General features: G+C 40.3%; 2 protein-coding genes and 1 long non-coding RNA gene across 3 annotated transcripts in view; 1 reads left to right on the top strand and 2 right to left on the bottom strand.

The window, feature by feature from the left end:
- The window catches only part of LOC114574043 (zinc finger protein 665-like), an 88,766-nt gene that overhangs the window by 31,397 nt on the left and 34,571 nt on the right, over positions 1-22,798 (top strand). The window lies entirely within an intron of this gene.
- Positions 32-2,108, bottom strand: LOC114545300 (uncharacterized). The gene is made up of 3 exons (XR_003690867.1): positions 1,925-2,108; positions 342-377; positions 32-170 (listed from the first exon to the last, which is right to left on the bottom strand). It is a non-coding gene; the product is annotated as an uncharacterized LOC114545300 (long non-coding RNA).
- On the bottom strand, positions 6,755-14,565 carry LOC114574045 (arachidonate 15-lipoxygenase B). Its single transcript, XM_028606336.1, has 15 exons — positions 14,535-14,565; positions 14,197-14,365; positions 13,272-13,464; positions 13,021-13,102; positions 12,592-12,714; positions 12,383-12,486; positions 11,729-11,895; positions 11,418-11,561; positions 10,767-10,970; positions 10,483-10,569; positions 10,219-10,388; positions 8,414-8,535; positions 8,170-8,270; positions 7,348-7,518; positions 6,755-7,156 (listed from the first exon to the last, which is right to left on the bottom strand). The coding sequence occupies exons 2-15, from the start codon at positions 14,338-14,340 to the stop codon at positions 6,977-6,979; spliced, it is 1,992 nt and encodes a 663-aa protein (XP_028462137.1). The 5' UTR covers positions 14,341-14,365; positions 14,535-14,565; the 3' UTR covers positions 6,755-6,976.

Below are 22,798 nucleotides of genomic sequence, written 5' to 3' on the forward strand. Positions count from 1 at the left end.
ACAGGAAGAACCAGCAGATCTTCCCCAGTCATCTCCACACTGAGTCCTGGTTTCTCTGGTTGTGTTCCTCCTCAGAGTCCATCCAGCAGAGCTGTCGTCCACCTCACAGCTCAGAGAGACATACTGTCCTCTAAACATCTGAGAGCTGCTGGGACTCACAGTCAGAGAGGCTGGAGGGAGGAAGGAGAGAAGGATGCAGTTATTTTCATTCTGACACATTCCTCATATTTCTCATTTCCCTGTTCACTGCACTGCGGTTTAACTCCTCAAACTGTCTGAAACACAAACTTTTCTATTAGTGAGTGAATAACTTTTCAGATGTGACAAAGAAGGTTACTGACCTTGGTTGGTTGTGCAGCTCAGCAGTGAGATCAGAACTGAAGAGAAATGAACCTCAGGTTAGTTTAACAGGCAGGAAGACATCAAAACAGAAAAACTCTGGCTGGAGTGCACCCAAAAACAGTGCATTGATATGAGATAGTTATGCAATGTGACATCATGACTTCGCGTAAACATATACGTCACTTTCTAAAGCCAAGTGGCGCGCTTTATCTGTACGCATCATGAGCTATCCGTGTGTATGTCTACGCCAGAACGGGATGTAGCATTTCGAGCTTGGGTTGGATTTAGGAAAACAATAACGGGACGCGGGACAACAATGGCACAGTTGGGTTTGTATGTATGCATACATGTATGTATGTATGTATGCATGTGCCTAAATGTAGGCTAGGCTATACACCAGCATACATAAAGTACATATATGTATGTATTTCATGTATACATACATACATGTATGCATGTATACATACAGTACATATATGTATGTATTTCATGTATACATACATACATGTATGCATGTATACATGAAATACATACATGTATGCATACACGTGTATGTATGTATTAGAGTGCTGATCTGTCCCAGCCCGGCCAGAGCAGAGCAGTACGGTTACAGAGCAGTAACCGAGCCCGACAGCCATTAAGATATTTGTGTCCGAGCCCGACCTGAGCCCGACACAGTTAAAATCTAATTTTCTTCTCATACTAATGACACACGTACGTTTATTTGTTTGGAAAGCTTTTATTAAGCAACTGTAGGAAAGCATTCGGAAATGTCAACAGATGAACGCATCAGCTCACACGGGGCAACAAGCAAACGTTAATAAGCTGTTTAATTTATTAATGTTCAATGTGTTAACCTTTCGGTTAGAAAACCAGGGGAGACTCGTTACCTCCAGGGCCGATGTTATAAAATGAATAACGTCGGGGTTAAAATCCTGTTTCTGGTGAGCAAATATGCATGCATACCGTAAACTTACACAATACATACATGTATGCATACATACATACATACATACATACATACATACATACATATATATAGTAATCGTTGAAACTTTTATTCCTCCACCATCAGGTTATATATAGGTTACAGTAGCTACTTTAAATATGATCCTTATCAACAGCTTATATGATAAAGTATGCAACAGAGGCTTTTTTTATTGAATTCTCTCTATTGTAATGCTATTTGTCGTAGTAAACTGACCTCTGTTTGTCTGATTTATCGATTTGAGCTGGACGTGACATTTTGGATGTTGACATGACACTGATTCAACCACTCTACTGTCAATAACAGTAATTAGTGTAATTAAATAGTCTTATTTTGACAACTTATCTAATAGAAAGAGGAATTATTTTATCACACATTTACAGGAGCAGATAGATAGCATTTAAGTCCTAGCCTTCAGAATAACTCAGCAGGAAGACAGCCTTAGTAAGTTCCCCCCATGCAGCTTTGATGTATCTAAAAGCTAACATTAGAGTAACTATGTAAGTAAGATTTAGCATAGCCTAGGGGCTAAGCCCCCCTTTCTTTCAATCCTACTGACGTCCCTGTTGGAGACACCCATTCCTTTGAACTTACCCAGCAGCAGCTGTAGAGATGATTCCTCCATTTGAAATGTTGGTCATCTGAGATCAGCACATTAACTTCTACCAGACACACCGAGTACAGCCCACCTCCTTCCTCGTCACGTGTCACTCATGAGGCTTTCTGACAAGCAGTAATAGAAGACTAATGTCAGTATCACCCAGCTCACTGTGTGAGGACACACCTGGACAGTCCCAGTCACAGCTGGACAGTCCCAGTCACAGCTGGATACGTCTAGACAGATGCTGAGAGTCTTTAATGGACCTGTATTAGACAGCTGGGCTTCATGCTGCGTGTCAGCTATAGGACTAACAGACCTGAGTCTATACACAGGAAGCACCTCTAGCTTTGATTGGTTATTTTATAGTACTTAATATTTTTTTAATTCTTTTTTTAGACGTGCACATATCTATCTGATGATTCTGGATCGGAAGAATGACGTTATGGATATCTGAAATGTTCTTTTTAATTATAGAGTCAAGCTAATACATGTTAACCACTTTAAATGGTTAAAAAGGTGTGTGTTCTACCACTCCCACAGTGTGTGTTCCAAGGGATCCCAAACCCAATGCAGTCCAAGTCTGACCTGCTGTCTCTCTCTCTCTCTCTCTCTCTCTCTCTCTCTCTCTCTCTCTCTCTTTTTTTCTCTCTCTGTCTCTCCCTCTCTCTGTCACAAAAATGTGTTTCTGCCTGTTAAAACTATAGAAACAAAAACTAGCATGCTAGCGCTAGCCCCCTAGTTTCGGCCAATGATGTAGAAAGCCATGCAGATTTTGAACAGCTCACCAGGAGACTGAAGGCAGGACACATTCAGAAACCGTATCTCACTCACAATAGCATAGATGTTTTTTGGCATTTTAGCATGGAAGTTTGTATGCGTGTGGAAGCACCAGAGACACAAAATAACACCCCAAATCCAAGAAAAATAGATTTTTTTTCATAATATGGACACTTTAAAGCAGTGTCATACAGAAACAGATCAAGTGAAGGAGAGAACAGGCAACCAACATGCAGTTGTGACCTTTGACTTGAGTCACCTCTTCACTCTCTGTGTGGATCATTTGGACTAAACACAGAAGGAATCAGCTCTCAGATCATCTTTATGGTATTCTAATGCATCAAGGTGTGTCTGAATGGGTGTGTGTGTTTTAGTTTTACATATTTGTCTTGTTGTTGTTGGAACTCCGCATCATTGGTGTGTCTTTGGCAGAAGAAACTAAACGTGACAGGTTTTGCATTCAGACAGAATAACTTGTTGGAAGTGATCCACGAAACACAGAAACATGTTTACTTGCAGACAAACTGCTGATCGAACAGGAAACAGATGCACTGAACTGTTTGTCATAAATTAACTCTTTTTTAAATATTAATGATAAATGCAGTTCTGTGTTGGTCTGTCCACTGGGCCTTTTGTCCCTCCAGTGGTGGAGCTCATTATTCTGCAGACTTCCTGGAAGTGAAAGACTTTCCAGTGAAATGCTCCTCTGGAGAACAGAGTGAAAGCTGCCTCCTGCTGGCTGTCTGAATGCATTACATCATGCTTTCTTTCTTCCCAAAGCATCAGCACATGATTGGCTCAATGTATGCATCAACAGATCATCTTTATTTATTAAAATGGTAGACTTTATTATATATGTATGCGTGTGTGAATGAATTTAACACTCTTGGAAAAGACACATACATGCCAATAAATCAGGTTATTAGTAAGCTGGTCCTTTTATTTCCTGTGGAGCAATGGGCCCAGTTGCTTCAAATCAGGCTGCATCAGCTGATACCTTAAAAACCAGTCATGCATAGGATTAGAGCAGGCAGACACAGAGGTAGGAGGGGCCATCACACTGGATCTTTTGCATAATTTTGAGACAGGTTGTATATGCGGTTCTTGAAGTTTGTTTATGTAGGCGTTAAAAGATATATTCTGATCAATGATAACTCTAAGATTCCATACATTGGTGCTGGAGGCTAGCACAATTTCATCCAGAGCTATATTCAGATAATGAGCTTCGGAGGTGTTTGGGGCCAAGTACAATACCTTCAGTTTTATCTGAGTTTAACATCACAGGCATGTACTACGAATCCAGATCAACCTGTCCTGGATTCATTTCAGTTACCCGGCTTCACCTAATCTAACAACCGTGGTCCTGCATAACCTGTGTCACCACGGTGGTTATCAACTAGTTCAATCAACCATCAGGGTTTCCTGATCCAGCGGCGCGCATGTTCACATAAAAGAGGTGAGTTTGCCCAGCATGACCAATCGCAAACATCTACGCATATTTTACATAAGAAGAGCAAACTATAATTCTCCATAAATATGAAGAACACAGACACTGTTTTACAGGCAAAATGCAATACAGTCGCATTGGCGACACACGGCTCAAGAAGCCGACAAAGATACATAATTCCCTCTGCTGAAAATCTATATATTTCATAAAGATACCGATCAGAGAATGTTAACAGGATTGTTGGTCTCTAAATGTTTCAACATTCTGAGCGCACCTCTCCATCTCTCTCCCTCTCTCTGACGCCGTTATCAGTCGAGTATTGGTTGGTCAGTAGGCGGTGCTTTAACACCGGTTGATCTCTGATCTCCAACTTAACCTGCTCCCGACCAGGTTAGGTGTTCAGCAATTTAACCCGGTAACAAGTGATTCACCATCATGATACAGAAAACCATGGGTTGAACCTGAAGTTAACGCCAAATCTTGCTTCATAGTACAGGCCTCTGGAGTAGTTAGGTAATGATGATAATAATAATCTCCCACTCATTATGTAGGTTTAGCAATACGTTATTTTGGTGTGGAAAAACCATACAATATAAATGCAGAAATTCACACACAAATTAACATGACAATATGAGCAATTTCTAAACCATGAACAATGTATAAAATATAGACAAATTATTTAGAAGTTACATTTTTTATCATTGTGAACAATAAATCAAATTTGTGTAGCACTGTGCAATTAGGGCTTTGCTGTGATTATTATATGACAAATCAGCCACATCATTTTATATTCACCATTTTCTAGCACAAATAAAAGCTTGATTCAAAGTTTCGTCATCAGTAAAATGTAAAAAAATAAAAAACAACTACAGTAAACAAAGCTAAATTTATATATACAGTACAGGCCAAAAGTTTAGACAGACCTTCTCATTCAATGCATTTCCTTTATTTTATTTTATTTTATTTTAATTGTAGATTCTCACTAAAGGCATCAAAACTATGAATTAACACATTAACAAAAAAGTGTGAGATAAGTGAAAACATGTTTATATTCTAGTTTCTTCAAAGTAGCCACCCTTTGCTCTGATTACTGCTTTGCACACTCTTGGCATTCTCTTGATGAGCTTCAAGAGGTAGTCACCTGAAATGGTTTTCCAACAGTCTTGAAGGAGTTCCCAGAGATGTTAGCACTTGTTGGCCCTTTTGCCTTCACTCTGCGGTCCAGCTCACCCCAAACCATCTTGATTGGGTTCAGGTCCGGTGACTGTGGAGGCCAGGTCATCTGGCGCAGCACTCCATCACTCTCCTTCTTGGTCAAATAGCCCTTACACAGCCTGGAGGAGTGTTTGGGGTCATTGTCCTGTTAATAATAATAAATGATGGTCCAACTAAACGCAAATCGGATGGGATGGCATGTCGCTGCAGGATGCTGTGGTAGCCATGCTGGTTCAGTATGCCTTCCACACCCCCCACACCATCACACCTCCTCCTCCGTGCTTCATGGTGGGAACCAGGCATGTAGAAGCCATCCGTTCACCTTTTCTGCGTCGCACAAAGACACGGCGGTTGGAACCAACTCCTCTTAACAGTAGTCCTAGAGATGTGTCTGCTGCTAGAACTCTGTGTGGCATTCATCTGGTCTCTAATCTGAGCTGCTGTTAACTTGTGATTTCTGAGGCTGGTGACTCAGATGAATTTATCCTCAGCAGTAGAGGGACTCTTGGTCTTCCTTTCCTGGGGCGGTCCTCATGTGAGCCAGTTTTGTTGTAGCGCTTGATGGTTTTTGCGACTGCACTTGGGGACACATTCAAAGTTTTTGCAATTTTCCAGACTGACTGACCTTCATTTGTTAAAGTAATGATGGCCACTACTTTACTTAGCTGATTGGCTCTTGTCATAATATGAATTCTAACAGTTGTCCAATAGGGCTGTCGGCTGTGTATCAACCTGACTTCTGCACAACACATCTGATGGTCCCAACCCCATTAATAAGGGAAATAATTCCACTAATTAACCCTGACAAGGCACACCTGTGAAGGTAAAACCATTTCAGGTGACTACCTCATGAAGCTCATTGAGAGAATACCAAGGGTTTGCAGAGTTATCAAAAAAGCAAAGGGTGGCTACTTTGAAGAATCTAAAATATAAGACATGTTTTCAGTTATTTCACACTTTTTTGTTAAGTACATAATTCCATATGTGTTAATTCATAGTTTTGATGCCTTCAGTGAGAATCTACAATGTAAATAGTCATGAAAATAAAGAAAACGCATTGAATGAGAAGGTGTGTCCAAACTTTTGGCCTTTACTGTGTGTATATATATATATATATATATATATATATATATATATACAAAACAATCTCAAATACAGAACAAGCTATAGCTCAGTTATCAGTGAAAGGCTACAACACAACACACACTGATGTAGAGCAGCCCAGAAAATTACAAATAGTTAATGAGGGCAGACTTTCAAGTCAAATTGACACATTTTGTTTCTGAAAGATACATGTGTTTATAAGAAACTTCTCAATGCAGCAGCTTCACATTTTTTTATTTTTCATTTTTAATTTATTTTAATAAGATGCCCTGTATAGTCATTGATGAAATAAGAATATTTAGGATGTGTATGATTTAAAACAGGACATTTTTTTACCACAATCAATCAGACTTTATACACAAAGACAACGATCACTTGCAGTCATTTATTTTTCCACTATACTATCAGTTAAAAACAGAAACATGCAGTTCTTCCCTTTCTCACTTGTGTTAATATGAAGCTGAATTTGGCCAACAGCTGAGGAGGTCACACCTTCTGCTATTTAAAGGGCCACGCTGTTTTCTAGCACTGCTGGATCCATGTATGTGTATGGGACATCCAGCCTCTTGTTTCTGGCTTTGATGACCACACTTAACCCTTCAAGCTCTCCTTGAAAATCCTTTATCAGCTCGCAGGGAATCTCCTCACTGAAATGTTCCTCTGGGTATTGGCCAAGAGGGACCTAATGAGATAAATGATACATTTAAAAAATACTGTTTAGAAATGTTTGAACTTAAACTTTTGGCTATATAATGTACAGTTGTAGTGGCTCAAAAAGGGTGTCTAGCCGTAATGACATAGTGACCCCTTTTTTTCAACCTGAACATAAACGTGATTTATATAATAATATTTCATAAAATCTTGGGCGCTTACGAAGTCAGACGACTGCTTGCTGAGTAGCCACATGGTGGCCATTCCCTGAACTGTTGTGTTGACGGCAGGGAATGTCTTCAGCATCGTGGCCATGCTTGTTTCCCCCTTTGTGGTTGGTGGAGGAAGTTGCAGAGTGATGGGAGTGTTGGGCATCCAGCCACCATAGTCATACTGCAATGAATTCATGATTGACAGATTACTTACTGCTTAATACTCCTTGAAGTCACGCCGTGTCAGTCAATAGGTCAGTCGGTTCACCACTTTGGTCCACATTGATTCGTGGTCCCCAGAGGATAGATCCTAATGACTTTGGTGATCCCCTGACTTTTTACTTAGTGCCACCATGAGATTAACATTTGTGGTTTTCAATTTAACAACTTTATTTGCTAGAATGTCATTAAATCCCGTTCACACATTCATGTTGGAATCACTTTGGTGATCCTCTGACTTGTCATCCAGCACCATCATCACATCAAAATATTTGTCCTATCTTTATGACCAAATACCTGCAAAACTGCCATTTCCATCCGTCTCAGGTGTTGTTTGTGTTTTGTGTTAATTAGTAAATGTTTGCATGTTAACATGGTGAACTAAGATTGTGAACTTTGTAAACATAAATACTAAAAGTCAGCATGTTAGCGTTTTCATTGTGAGTATTTTAGCACATGTTGCATTTAGTTCAAAGCTTCACTGTGACTAAGTGCAGCATCACAGACCTGTTAGCATGGCTGGAGACTCTTGTTAATGTCTTCCATCTTTCTTCAGTTCAGAACTAAACTGCAACACAATTCCACAAAAATAGGTTAAGTTAAAAGGCTTCACCTGTCCAGCATTCACAGCTGAGTGCTGTCCTGAGCAAGTGAAGATCACCATGGTAACAAACTTGACCAACTCAACCATGGTGGTGAAGCTCTGTGGAATTCCTGAGAATTAGAAAGAATAAACTGACTCAAAGACATCCAGATGACTAGTTGAGTTATGTTTGCACTATGATAATATAATATCAAAATGTGCACATAAAGCATCATTTATCACCATAATAAGCTTTTTTTAAATTTAAACTCACCTGTGCTTGATTGGGAAAGAAATCCATGTTCAAAAATGTCTGAAATCCACTTCTGGAGTTCGGAGTCTTTCTGGACCTCAGCGTCATTCTTGTAGTAGAAGCTGAGCACTCCCTGCACAAACCTTTGAGAAATGTAGAAAGGTAAAATATAAAACACATTCCTAGTTGAGATATGTATTGTTATACACACTGCTGTAGTAAGACAGTCTTTGTCTATGATTTTATTTTTATTATTGAGTGGGGAAATTACAATTTACACTCTGTTTTGTTAGAAATCACTACACAGAGGCCTGAAATCCATACTCCGACTTTGGTCCTTACGGGGCTTGAACCAGATAGTTTCAGGTTCCTAATGCAACTCCCTACGGACTGAGCTACTGCCACCCCCAAATATTTGGAGCGAGTAATGATCTGGGTTTTACAGCGAGGTAGGCTTTGGTAGGCGTATTTTGGACATTTGGAGAGATCAGTCTTTATGCTAAGCTAAGATAATAGCCTCTTGGCTGTAGCTCCGTACTTAACACACAAACTTATTAACCTTCTCACATCTAACTCTGGGCAAGAAAGTAAATATGTTGTATTCATACTATTTATGTAGGTGAATCATTCATTTTATTTAAACTCCAAAAGAAGTGCACATTTCATATTCTGTCATTCCAATACAGTCCCCTCTGCCATTACAAATGATTATACTCATTATCACCTCAGAGCTACAGGACTCAACCATACTGATTATAGTTTTTTATTGAAACTGACACCTTCAATGTTTAAGTGTAAGGATGCCTCTCATATCACCTCGCCGAGATTCTCTATCAAAGTATTTCAGGCAGGAATATTGATAAAATTTCATAACCAACTGCCACTCTACTCAAATCAAGAGGCAGTAGCTAGGGCGCCTGGGTAGCTCACGTGGTAGAGTGCGTGCCCGTAGTGTGGTAACTTGAGGTAACTTCATCAGCGATGTCAAAGTACTGTAGGTGTTCGGCCTGATGTTAATGTTATTTGGAAAAAGACATTAATAGGCGTGGTGGAGCTCAAATGTTGCAGATTAGTAGTGTAATGGGAAAATTACATTTAAGCACAATTCCTTATATTTTTATGTTTAATTCATACTTTACTTCTCTCACAAATGCTGAAAGAGTTTATCTCATTTTCCACATGTAGATTTTGATTCTAACTTTGTGAGACATGCAGTCTGGAACATTATGTTTGCCTGAACCGATAAAGGTACAAGGTCACCCCAAAACTATCTCTAGTTTTCTCATGCCAGTTTAGCTGTAACTGGGGGGGTGACAGTCGTACAGGGAGGAGGAGGTGAGATGACTCCAAGATGTCTCTTGTATTTCTCTGATTGTCTTCATGTGTATCAGATTGCCTGTCAAAATTGTAGCGTCATAATAATCTAAGTGCGTGTGTGCTGTCACTCTGAAGATGCATATAAGCCTGGTGTTTCTGTTCACTCATTGGAGGAACTGACTCCACACTGGGCTGTGGCCTTTTGTGAAATCATGTTGATCCTATTTGCAAATATATCTTTTTTAATAAAATACAAAAACCCAACTTGGTTTAAGTCTCAGTCTGTCTTATTTGTTTCAATTTACTAAACTCTGAAATTTCCCCCCCCTGCTGCAAAGGAAACTTCCATAACAGTAGTTAATACCTTTAGATTATGGACAGGAAACCCTACACAAAAGTTGGCTGACTCAAAATGATTCATGAGAAATTGAACTGAGTTACATAAGAGAACAAAAGCTAGCTACTAAATAAGGCAGCATTTTGGAGCTCCCTTTTTCCACCTGTACTACCTTTGGATGATATCCCAAAGCTTGAGTCCATCATCCCTGTAGTAGAAGTTCGGCACAGCCTCCAAACCACGTTCAGCAATGTCCTCTGGTATGCAGAGGGAGCTGTAGGTCGTTGAGGACAGTGATCTCTTCAGGATTGGTATCAGACCCTCTCCACCAGAAGCTGCATTCTAGATAACAGTCAGATATGTAAGGGATGTAGTTAGACACAAATACTGTAAATTACATTGAAACAAAAACGTTGTTTTAGTGAGCTTTACGTACCTGTGTAAAAAATCCAGTCTCAGATATTAGAAGACTTCGAGCTAAGTAGTTGATCTGCAGAGTGTAGCGAGTGTGAGGAATGAGGAGCTGAGGGAAGGAGGGAACTCTGTTAGTAACACTATTGCATGTTAACAAAGTCAGAAATCTGAATACTTCTATACCGTTTAGCAGTGAGAAATGCTTGCAAAATAAAAACACACAAACATGATTCATCTACTTTGGAAGATAAAATCAAGTTGAAATAACTACAACTACAGTAAGTTGAGTATTCAGCCTTCAGTTACCTTGTACAGTGGATGCACCATTGGCACATTACGCAGCAGTGACACTGCAAACACTTCAGCCAGCAGATGAGTGCGCAGCAGGTGAACATTGAGTTGATGCTCACTGAAATCTGCACTTCTCACAAAAATCTTGGCCATCAACCAGTCGTACTCAGAATCAGTAGGAAGGAAGATGGGGTTGTCATCTGCTGGAGTCTGTTTCAGCTGCAGGAGAAGAAAGGGGGATGTGGTTTATTCAATCCAATGGATCCATTTCCAGTACTGGTTATCAATGTTAAAGAATGTTCTGTAATTGTTGTATGTTGTCGTCATCCCAGGTCAGAGCACAGGATCAGTTGATCCTCAATCATCAATGATTTCATGTCTAACTTCTTATGTCTTTCACCAAAGGAAAGAGGGAGGTAGGCTGTCTGGCAATTACAATTAAAATACCTTAAATATAGATTTTTCTCTAAACCACATACTTCATATGCAGTATGTTTGCTCTCCATTAGTAATTTTAATAATTTTACTAAAGGTATTTCTGTCTACCCTGTATATACTGTATATATGACATATACAGTATAGTAGTGCATGTCTGTCAGTCCTGGAAGAGGGATTACTCCCTAACCTTAAGCTTCACTATAAACTACATTTGAGTGCTAATCTCACCTGGATAGCAATTGGCATCAGTTTATCATCAGGAGTTTTGTGGAGCAGGACGAGGGGAGCCATCAAGTACTGCTTCTTCCCATTGATGGTGTTTGCCTTCACTCCATCCAAAAGCTTGTAGTCACACAGGAATATGTTGCCTTTCTGTTGGAAAGTTTAGTGAAGATGAGAAACTATTTGACTCACATGCATACAGTGTGGATATTACATACACTAAGTAAACATTCAACATGCAATTCCTAATTGAACATGTCATGGGGCAGAACACGATTGTTTCAAATACTAAGGTCAATCAAGATCAGGACATTCACCTGCATTTCATTTCTCAAGCTACCCTGACCATGGAGGAAGACCATCTTGTCAGTGACAGGAAAGTTATCGGGCAGAGCTGAACAACGTCGGATCAACATGGGGTTCACACCATTTAGATACTGGGAGCCAAAAAAAGCGTCCTCCTTCCAATGTTCCTGGACATAGTCTGGAAAATGAACAGAGATAAACTTGACTGAGTTTGAAATGTTGGCTAGAAAATCTTACTCTGCCACTGTTATCAGCTTATGTGTACACTGCATGTGAAACTGAAACAAGGACAACAATGTGTTACACATGGACAAAGCATAAAATTAGGAAACCCTAACTTATGTTTAGACACGTTTACTTTTTGAGCCAAGTACAGAAGCCAATAAAATATTTAGTAGTTTTTTTTTTTATTAGGAATGCCGTCGGATATCTGAGTAAATACAGTGTAGTGTACTACCAGGGACGTAGCACAAAATCCTGGGCCCTGTAGAAAGGCATTTTCTATGGGCCCCTCCCCGCATCAACAGCTATTCATTCTAGTATCTTTTTGGGCCCTCCTCACATGAGGGCGCTGTGTACTCAGTCCCCTTCCCCCCCAGTCCAACGCCCCTGTGTACTACTATAAATACATTATCAAGTATTTCATGAAACGTCCATGATAGTACCTGATATGTCAGTCCGTTTGCAGCAGAACACCCGATTGATATCATCAATATTTGTCCAGTTCTCCTTGTATGAAGCCAGACCCTTAAGTTGCAGTTCAGTCAGCCTAGAAAATAAAAGTAGAGTAACTTCATTATACTGTCTTAAATAACATTGATAGTCAGGTACAAAGTAACACAGATAGATTTCTGACAGAAATTGAGGACCTTACCCGGTGGCTGCAGTGAAGAGAAACTCTGTGTTCTTAGTAAAGGAGAAGCGGACCTCACTAGGCAAAGAATCAGGGTCCGTTGCCTTCATGCAGTGGGGTATTCCCTCTGCATACACATCCCAGCTGGAATAAATATAGAAGAGCAGAAAGGTAAGGAACTTTGGACTACATACCAGTTTAACTCCGATTTATCTAAGAATAATGTCCTGTCCTTGGCATGTATTTATTTATGTAATATTGCAATTTTGCAGCATACTGTATGTTATAGTATAATGCATTTAAATAAACCCTGGCAGGTGTAACAACGTCATATTGTGGTTCATTCATCATTGTGTGCCATGAATGTATATTAACCAAAGGTGGAGGAGGTTTGGAGGCATGTTAGTTTTGGAGTGCATGAAATAAAAATGTGTTGTTCTGATCTCTCACCGATAGTCCTTCTCTCTTTGACCCAGTTCCTGCTGCCGACTGGACCTGCCAAGATGATGCTTGTCTTCGAAGACTCTCAGAGCTTGGAGAAAGAACCACAACATACATTTTTTATACTGTATATACAGTATAGTATGTTGGCATGAATTAACTTCAGCCTTCTTATAGACCGGCTGGAAGAACGTGTCTTTATTTTATGCTTTCTGTGGTCAGTGAACAGTGTACAGGATGCCGAGCTAATTTAGACAAACCTGTTCCCTCTCGGAAGCGGTGCACCTGGCTGTCAGTGATCCAGCGGTAGATAGGAAAGGTGTAGGTAGCTCCCTCAGGAGATTTCACTTCCACCTTGGCGGGGAACCAAGAGTCTTCAGGGAACAGTGGGAGAGGCTGTTTGTCCAGCTCTATCAGGACCAGCTTTCCAATGGAAACAGGGCAGGATATTAACTGGAGTAATAAAAGAAAAAAGAAATAAAAGTGTTTATACATTACTTGACATTACAATACAAAGCAACTTACATTAAGTGCATTCAACCATTTGGATAAAACCCCAAAATTGCAAGAATCATGCAACTTCATCAAATATGCTGAACTGCTTCAAGTGCTACTTCAGCCATGCTTTAGTTCATTAGAAACATTGCCCATTTCTTGTTTTTGCCTTACTAACTTTCATGTTATTTCTGACTCTGCCACTCCCTCCTGCTCTGTATGGACCAGACATTTTGACTTGTCATAGTAGGAAAAGCCCAGCTGAAATTGATAACCTTAAGGATGGCTCAGTTCCATCAAGTGTCCCAGTAAGCACACACACACACACACACACACACACACACACACACACACACACACACACACACACACACACACACACACACACACACACACACACACATACACACACAAACAGAGAGAGTTTCCCAGTAAGCTATTTCAGTGAGTCAGCATGCACAATACCAGGACCTCTCCTAAGTGGAATGCATCCATCAGTAATGGTTAGACTATACCTGTGCTTTTCCTACTATCACATGTCAACATGCCGTGAAAAAGGTCTATTACCTGCTCATTCCATTAACCTGGCCTGTCCTACCTAGGGTTGGGTACCGAAACCCGGTTCCACTGTGGCAACGTTGAGGAAGCATGTAATACATTTAAACAGAGAGAGGGATATTTAGGACTCACTGTTCCTTTGGTGAATTGTATAGCTCCTTTGAGCCACGTGCGTTCGCTCTCCCCATCTGTTCCTACCAGCTTAATGAAGACCTTGTTAAAAGAGTAGGCATAGGCAAGATCACCAGTGGATAGAGTCACTTCATAATTCACCATTTTCACTCTGGAAAGCAGCAGAATCCTGGTGGGGAGAGATCAATAATAACCATTCTCAGTATGGACTAGGTTAACTACCACTAGATCAAACTGAGTGCAAAAAATCTTTGGAATACTGCTATCACAATGAAAATGGCATTATAAGACCTACTATTAAATTGGTCTTTTAAATTCCATGAAAGCCTCTCTCTTACCTGTTAATGAGACCAAAATGTTCCTTTGATGAACTGTTCTTTTGATAAGAGTAGTCACCACTGACTGCTCTTTTTATACATACACTTTGGTGGGCGTGTCCTGTCAGTAGGCGTAGTAAATAGTCAACTGTGGTGATGAAATACTTACTGTATATGACATGAGCATCACAGTCAAATAAAAGTATTACAAAATAACAAAACAAAAGGTTCACTTACAAAGTTTATCCAGATTCATCAGATTTTGTTTTATTATATCTATATATATAAAAAATCTGTAATATGATAGTAAGCAATTTCTATGGCATTGCAAATACATATAGTGGATTATACAGTAGAGAGAATTCAGTGACAAGTAAACAAAGTAAATGCAAATATTAGTTATGGAATCACCAAATGTACAAATCACTGAGTTATTTTTATTGTTTCTAACACAAACATACACTCAGTGTTATGAAATGATCCTGTGGGTCATATTAGAGGGGAGGAACAAACCACCCATATCTTCGGACGGTTCTTCTCCTGCCTGTCACTGAAATGCACATTTTGTACTTTTTACTGCACTACATTGGGCAGCATGTCTGTTAAGCGTAAGCTTTTTTAAATGACGCCAAATCTCTCCCGATGTAGAGCATCTTGGTGTAAAGACAAATTTTTAACCATTAATGCGGCAAAAAGCAGAGAGATGGCAATAGATTTAGTTCAGGAGAAACGAACACACACACAGCTCATGAGTGCATAACAAGCTTAAAAATAGAGCTTATCAAAAGAATAGTTTGGAGGAGGACCATGCCTGTTCATGTCATGTCTACTTATTCAACCCTGTTGGCCCTGAGACTTGGCAGTTAATAGCTATCAAACACTCAGGGAAATATGATCTGTTTCCTCATACTTCTGGCTTGGTGCCTGCTTCCCTGTACAGACACTTATTCCAGTGTTCATTTGTTTTTTGGGGAGTGAGGAAGTGAACACACCTTTTGGGGGTTTTCTTTTGTCATTTTAAATGGAAAATTAAAAAACTGTTTGAACAGCAACATACAAGTGAGATGTATTAATGTGTATTTCCACTGACTGCCAAATGGCTGTGTTCCGACTGCGTCCCATCTCCGGCGGTCCGCAGCCCTCCGGAGCAGATAGGCAGAGCTTCTATTTTTAGCTCCTCAGCAATTCAGCACAGGGCAGATAGTGCGGGACAGGAAGTACATTTTTGAATTGCAATTTTAAAAAGCACACAGAAATTACAACATTACACATTATGGTCCAAATCTTTGTATATGTGTTCCAGCCCCGGATACGTGAGTCCATCTCTGCGTATCTCTACGACGTGTAACGTAAGACAGCCAATCACAGACATTATTAAATCTTGGTAGAAGCATGCTGTATGCTGATTGGCTCACAAACTGATGAGATATACTATAGATTTTACTTACCTCGATACTAAGAAGGCAATTTGGTTGGTGTATAAAAAATGGTTTTTTTCCTCATTCCAAAAAACTCAAATCAGTCATACTTCACATGATCTAATAACGTCACAGATATAAACAAAGATGATAAACACTAATTGGATCACATAAGTTGACACTTCCTTGACTTGTTCAACCCTGTTGGCCCTGAGACTTGTCCATGTTGGTGTTACGGTTAGGACAGAACGGACCCAAATGCAGAACTCAGCACAAAACACTTTATTAGGGAGAATGGGAAAGTGAATGGGGAAGTGGGGAGGTGGATGCCAGAGAGGCGAGCACAGGCAAGGGACTGGAACCGGGAACAGAGGCACGGGGAGACCGGGTCTGAGAACTCGACGGGGAAGTACTGGAGCGCGGGGAGTCGAGGGCTGAGGCAGGCTGGTGCAGGAAACCGTGAGGGGGGACTGGATGGAGGAGCCAGCTGACTGGAGGCAGAGTGACAAGGAAGGCAATGACTGAAACAAAAAGACAGAAAACGGATTACAAAGGCACAAGCAGAAGAACACTCAGGAGAATTGCAGGAGCTTGAGACGTGTGTCACCAGGTAGGCAGGAGCAACAATCAAGCGAAGGTGGTGAGTCAATCCGGGGTTCATATACTGGGCTTGATTGGAGTTGATGGCCAGCAGGTGTGTATGGTGGGAAGAGTGGTAGTGAGGAGGCGAGCAGGTGTGCGCAATCAGCTGGCTGGCACAGGCAGGAAGGGACGGGGGAACACAGGAAGAAACAGAGGCAACACAAACTGACAGCAAAACATGAAGAAAAAGAAAAACAGAAACTCACAGCCAGCCGGGCCCCAACCACCACAGTTGGCAGCTAATGGCTATCAATCAATCAGGGACTGATGCTGTTTCCTCATACCTCTGGCTCTGTATCTGCTTCCCTGTACAGACACTTATTCCAGTGTTCTTTTGTGTTTTGGGGAGTGAGCAAAAAAAAAAAAAAAAACTTAACAGTTGAATTAAAAACCTGACACAGATACACACAGATACACACAGATATACACAGATACACACAAATACACACAGATACACACAGATAGACACAGATACACACAGATACACACAGATAGACACAGATACACACAGATAGACACAGATAGACACAGATACACACAGATACACACACACACAGATACACACAGATAGACACAGATACACAGATACACAGATACACACAGATACACAGATAGACACAGATACACACAGATACACACAGATACACAGATAGACACAGATACACAGATAGACACAGATACACACAGATACACACAGATACACACAGATACACAGATAGACACAGATACACACAGATAGATAGACACAGATACACACAGATAGACACAGATACACACAGATACACACAGATACACACAGATACACAGATAGACACAGATACACACAGATACACACAGATACACAGATAGACACAGATACACACAGATAGACACAGATAGACACAGATACACACAGATACACACAGATAGACACAGATACACAGATAGACACAGATAGACACAGATACACACAGATACACACAGATACACACAGATACACACAGATACACACAGATACACACAGATACACACAGATACACAGATAGACACAGATAGACACAGATACACACAGATAGACACAGATACACACAGATACACACAGATACACACAGATACACACAGATACACACAGATACACAGATACACACAGATACACACAGATAGACACAGATACACACAGATACACACAGATAGACACAGATACACACAGATACACACAGATAGACACAGATACACACAGATACACACAGATACACACAGATAGACACAGATACACACAGATACACACAGATACACACAGATGACACAGACACACAGATACACACAGATACACACAGATACACAGATACACACAGATACACACAGATACACACAGATACACACAGATAGACACAGATACACACAGATACACACAGATAGACACAGATAGACACAGATACACACAGATAGACACAGATACACACAGATACACACAGATACACACAGATACACACAGATACACACAGATAGACACAGATACACACAGATACACAGATACACACAGATACACACAGATAGACACAGATACACACAGATACACACAGATACACACAGATACACACAGATACACACAGATACACACAGATACACACAGATAGACACAGATACACACAGATACACACAGATAGACACACACAGATACACAGATACACAGATACACACAGATAGACACAGATAGACACACAGATACACACAGATACACACAGATAGACACAGATACACACAGATAGACACAGATAGACACAGATAGACACAGATAGACACAGATACACACAGATACACACAGATACACACAGATACACACAGATAGACACAGATACACACAGATAGACACAGATACACACAGATACACACAGATAGACACAGATACACACAGATAGACACAGATACACACAGATACACACAGATAGACACAGATAGACACAGATACACACAGATACACACAGATACACACAGATACACACAGATACACACAGATACACACAGATACACACAGATACACACAGATACACACAGATACACACAGATACACACAGATACACACAGATAGACACAGATACACACATATACACAGATACACACACAGATACACACAGATATACACACAGATAGATACACAGATACACACAGATACACACAGATAGACACAGATAGACACAGATACACACAGATACACACAGATACACACAGATACACACAGATAGACAGATACACACAGATACACACAGATACACACAGATAGACACAGATACACACAGATACACACACACAGATACACACAGATACACACAGATACACACAGATAGACACAGATAGACACAGACACACAGATACACACAGATAGACACAGATACACACAGATACACACAGATACACACAGATAGACACAGATAGACACAGATAGACACAGATACACACAGATACACACAGATACACACAGATACACACAGATAGACACAGATACACACAGATACACACAGATACACACAGATACACACAGATAGACACAGATACACACAGATACACAGATACACACAGATACACAGATACAGATAGACACAGATACACACAGATACACACAGATACACACAGATACACACAGATACACACAGATAGACACAGATACACACACAGATACACACAGATACACACAGATAGACACAGATACACACAGATACACACAGATACACACAGATACACAGATACACACAGATACACACAGATACACACAGATACACACAGATACACACAGATAGACACAGATACACACAGATACACACAGATACACACAGATACACAGATAGACACAGATATACACACAGATACACACAGATAGACACAGATACACACAGATACACACAGATACACACAGATACACACAGATACACACAGATACACAGATACACACAGATACACACAGATACACACAGATACACAGATACACACAGATACACAGATACACACAGATACACACAGATAGACACAGATAGACACAGATACACACAGATACACACAGATACACACAGATACACACAGATACACACAGATAGACACAGATACACACAGATACACACAGATAGACACAGATACACACAGATACACACAGATACACACAGATACACACAGATAGACACAGATACACACAGATAGACACAGATACACACAGATACACACAGATACACACAGATAGACACAGATAGACACAGATAGACACAGATACACACAGATAGACACAGATACACAGATAGACACAGATACACACAGATACACACAGATACACACAGATACACAGATACACACAGATACACAGATATACATACACACAGATACACAGATAGATACACACAGATACACACAGATATAACACAGATACACACAGATACACAGATACACACAGATAGACACAGATAGACACAGATAGACACAGACACACACACACACAGATACACACAGATACACACAGATACACACACACAGACACACAGATACACACAGATACACACAGATAGACACAGATAGACACAGATACACACAGATACACACAGATACACACAGATACACACACAGATACACACAGATACACACAGATACACACAGATACACACAGATACACAGATAGACACAGATACACACAGATACACACAGATACACACAGATAGACACAGATACACACAGATAGACACAGATACACACAGATACACACAGATACACACAGATACACACAGATACACACAGATACACAGATAGACACAGATACAGATACACACAGATACACACAGATACACAGATAGACACAGATAGACACAGATACACACAGATACACACAGATACACACAGATACACACAGATAGACACAGATACACAGATACACACAGATAGACACAGATACACACAGATACACACAGATACACACAGATACACACAGATACACACAGATAGACACAGATACACACAGATAGACACAGATAGACACAGATACACACAGATACACACAGATACACACAGATAGACACAGATACAGATACACACAGATACACACAGATACACACAGATAGACACAGATACACAGATACACACATACACACAGATACACACAGATAGACACAGATACACAGATACACACAGATACACACAGATACACACAGATACACACAGATACACAGATACACACAGATACACAGATACAGATACACACAGATACACACAGATACACACAGATACACACAGATACACACAGATACACACAGATAGACACAGATACACACAGATAGACACAGATACACAGGTAGACACCGATACACAGGTAGACACAGATACACACAGATACACACAGATACACACAGATAGACACAGATACACACAGATACACACAGATACACACAGATACACACAGATACACACAGATAGACACAGATACACACAGATACACACAGATAGACACACACAGATACACACAGATACACACAGATACACAGATACACAGATACACACAGATACAGATACACACAGATACACAGATACACACAGATACACAGATAGACACACAGATACACACACACAGATACACACAGATACACACAGATACACACAGATACACAGATACACACAGATACACACAGATACACACAGATAGACACAGATACACACAGATACACAGATACACACAGATACATACAGACACACAGATACACACAGATACACACAGATAGACACAGATACACACACACAGATACACACAGATACACACAGATACACACAGATACACAGATACACACAGATAGACACAGATAGACACAGATAGACACAGATACACACAGATACACACAGATACACACAGATAGACACAGATACACAGATAGACACAGATACACACAGATACACACAGATACACACAGATACACACAGATACACACAGATACACACATAGACACAGATACACACAGATAGACACAGATACACAGATACACAGATACACAGATACACACAGATACACACAGATACACACAGATACACACAGATAGACACAGATACACACAGATACACACAGATACACACAGATAGACACAGATACACAGATAGACACAGATAGACACAGATACACACAGACACAGATACACACAGATACACACATAGACACAGATACACACAGATACACACAGATACACACAGATACACACAGATACACACAGATACACACAGATACACACAGATACACACAGATAGACACAGATAGACACAGATAGACACAGATACACACAGATACACACACACAGATACACACAGATAGACACAGATACACACAGATACACACAGATAGACACAGATACACACAGATACACACAGATACACAGATAGACACAGATACACAGATAGACACAGATAGACACAGATAGACACAGATACACACAGATACACACAGATACACACAGATAGACACAGATAGACACAGATACACACAGATACACACAGATACACACAGATAGACACACACACACAGATAGACACAGATACACACAGATACACACAGATACACACAGATAGACACAGATAGACACAGATACACACAGATACACACAGATACACACAGATAGACACAGATACACAGATACACACAGATAGACACAGATACACACAGATAGACACAGATACACACAGATACACACAGATACACACAGATACACACAGATACACACAGATACACACAGATACACACAGATACACACAGATACACAGATAGACACAGATACACACAGATACACACAGATACACACAGATACACACAGATACACACAGATACACACAGATACACACAGATACACAGATAGACAGATACACACAGATACACACAGATACACACAGATACACACAGATACACACAGATACACAGATAGACACAGATACACAGATACACACAGATAGACACAGATACACACAGATACACACAGATACACACAGATACACAGATAGACACAGATACACAGATAGACACAGATACACACAGATACACACAGATACACACAGATACACACAGATACACACAGATACACACAGATACACAGATACACACAGATAGACACATAGATAGACACAGATAGACACAGATACACATAGACACAGATAGACACAGATACACACAGATACACAGATACACACAGATACACACAGATACACAGATAGACACAGATACACACAGATAGATAGACACAG

This window comes from Perca flavescens, chromosome 19, assembly GCF_004354835.1.
Source record: "Perca flavescens isolate YP-PL-M2 chromosome 19, PFLA_1.0, whole genome shotgun sequence".
NCBI classification, from domain to species: Eukaryota; Metazoa; Chordata; class Actinopteri; order Perciformes; family Percidae; genus Perca; species Perca flavescens.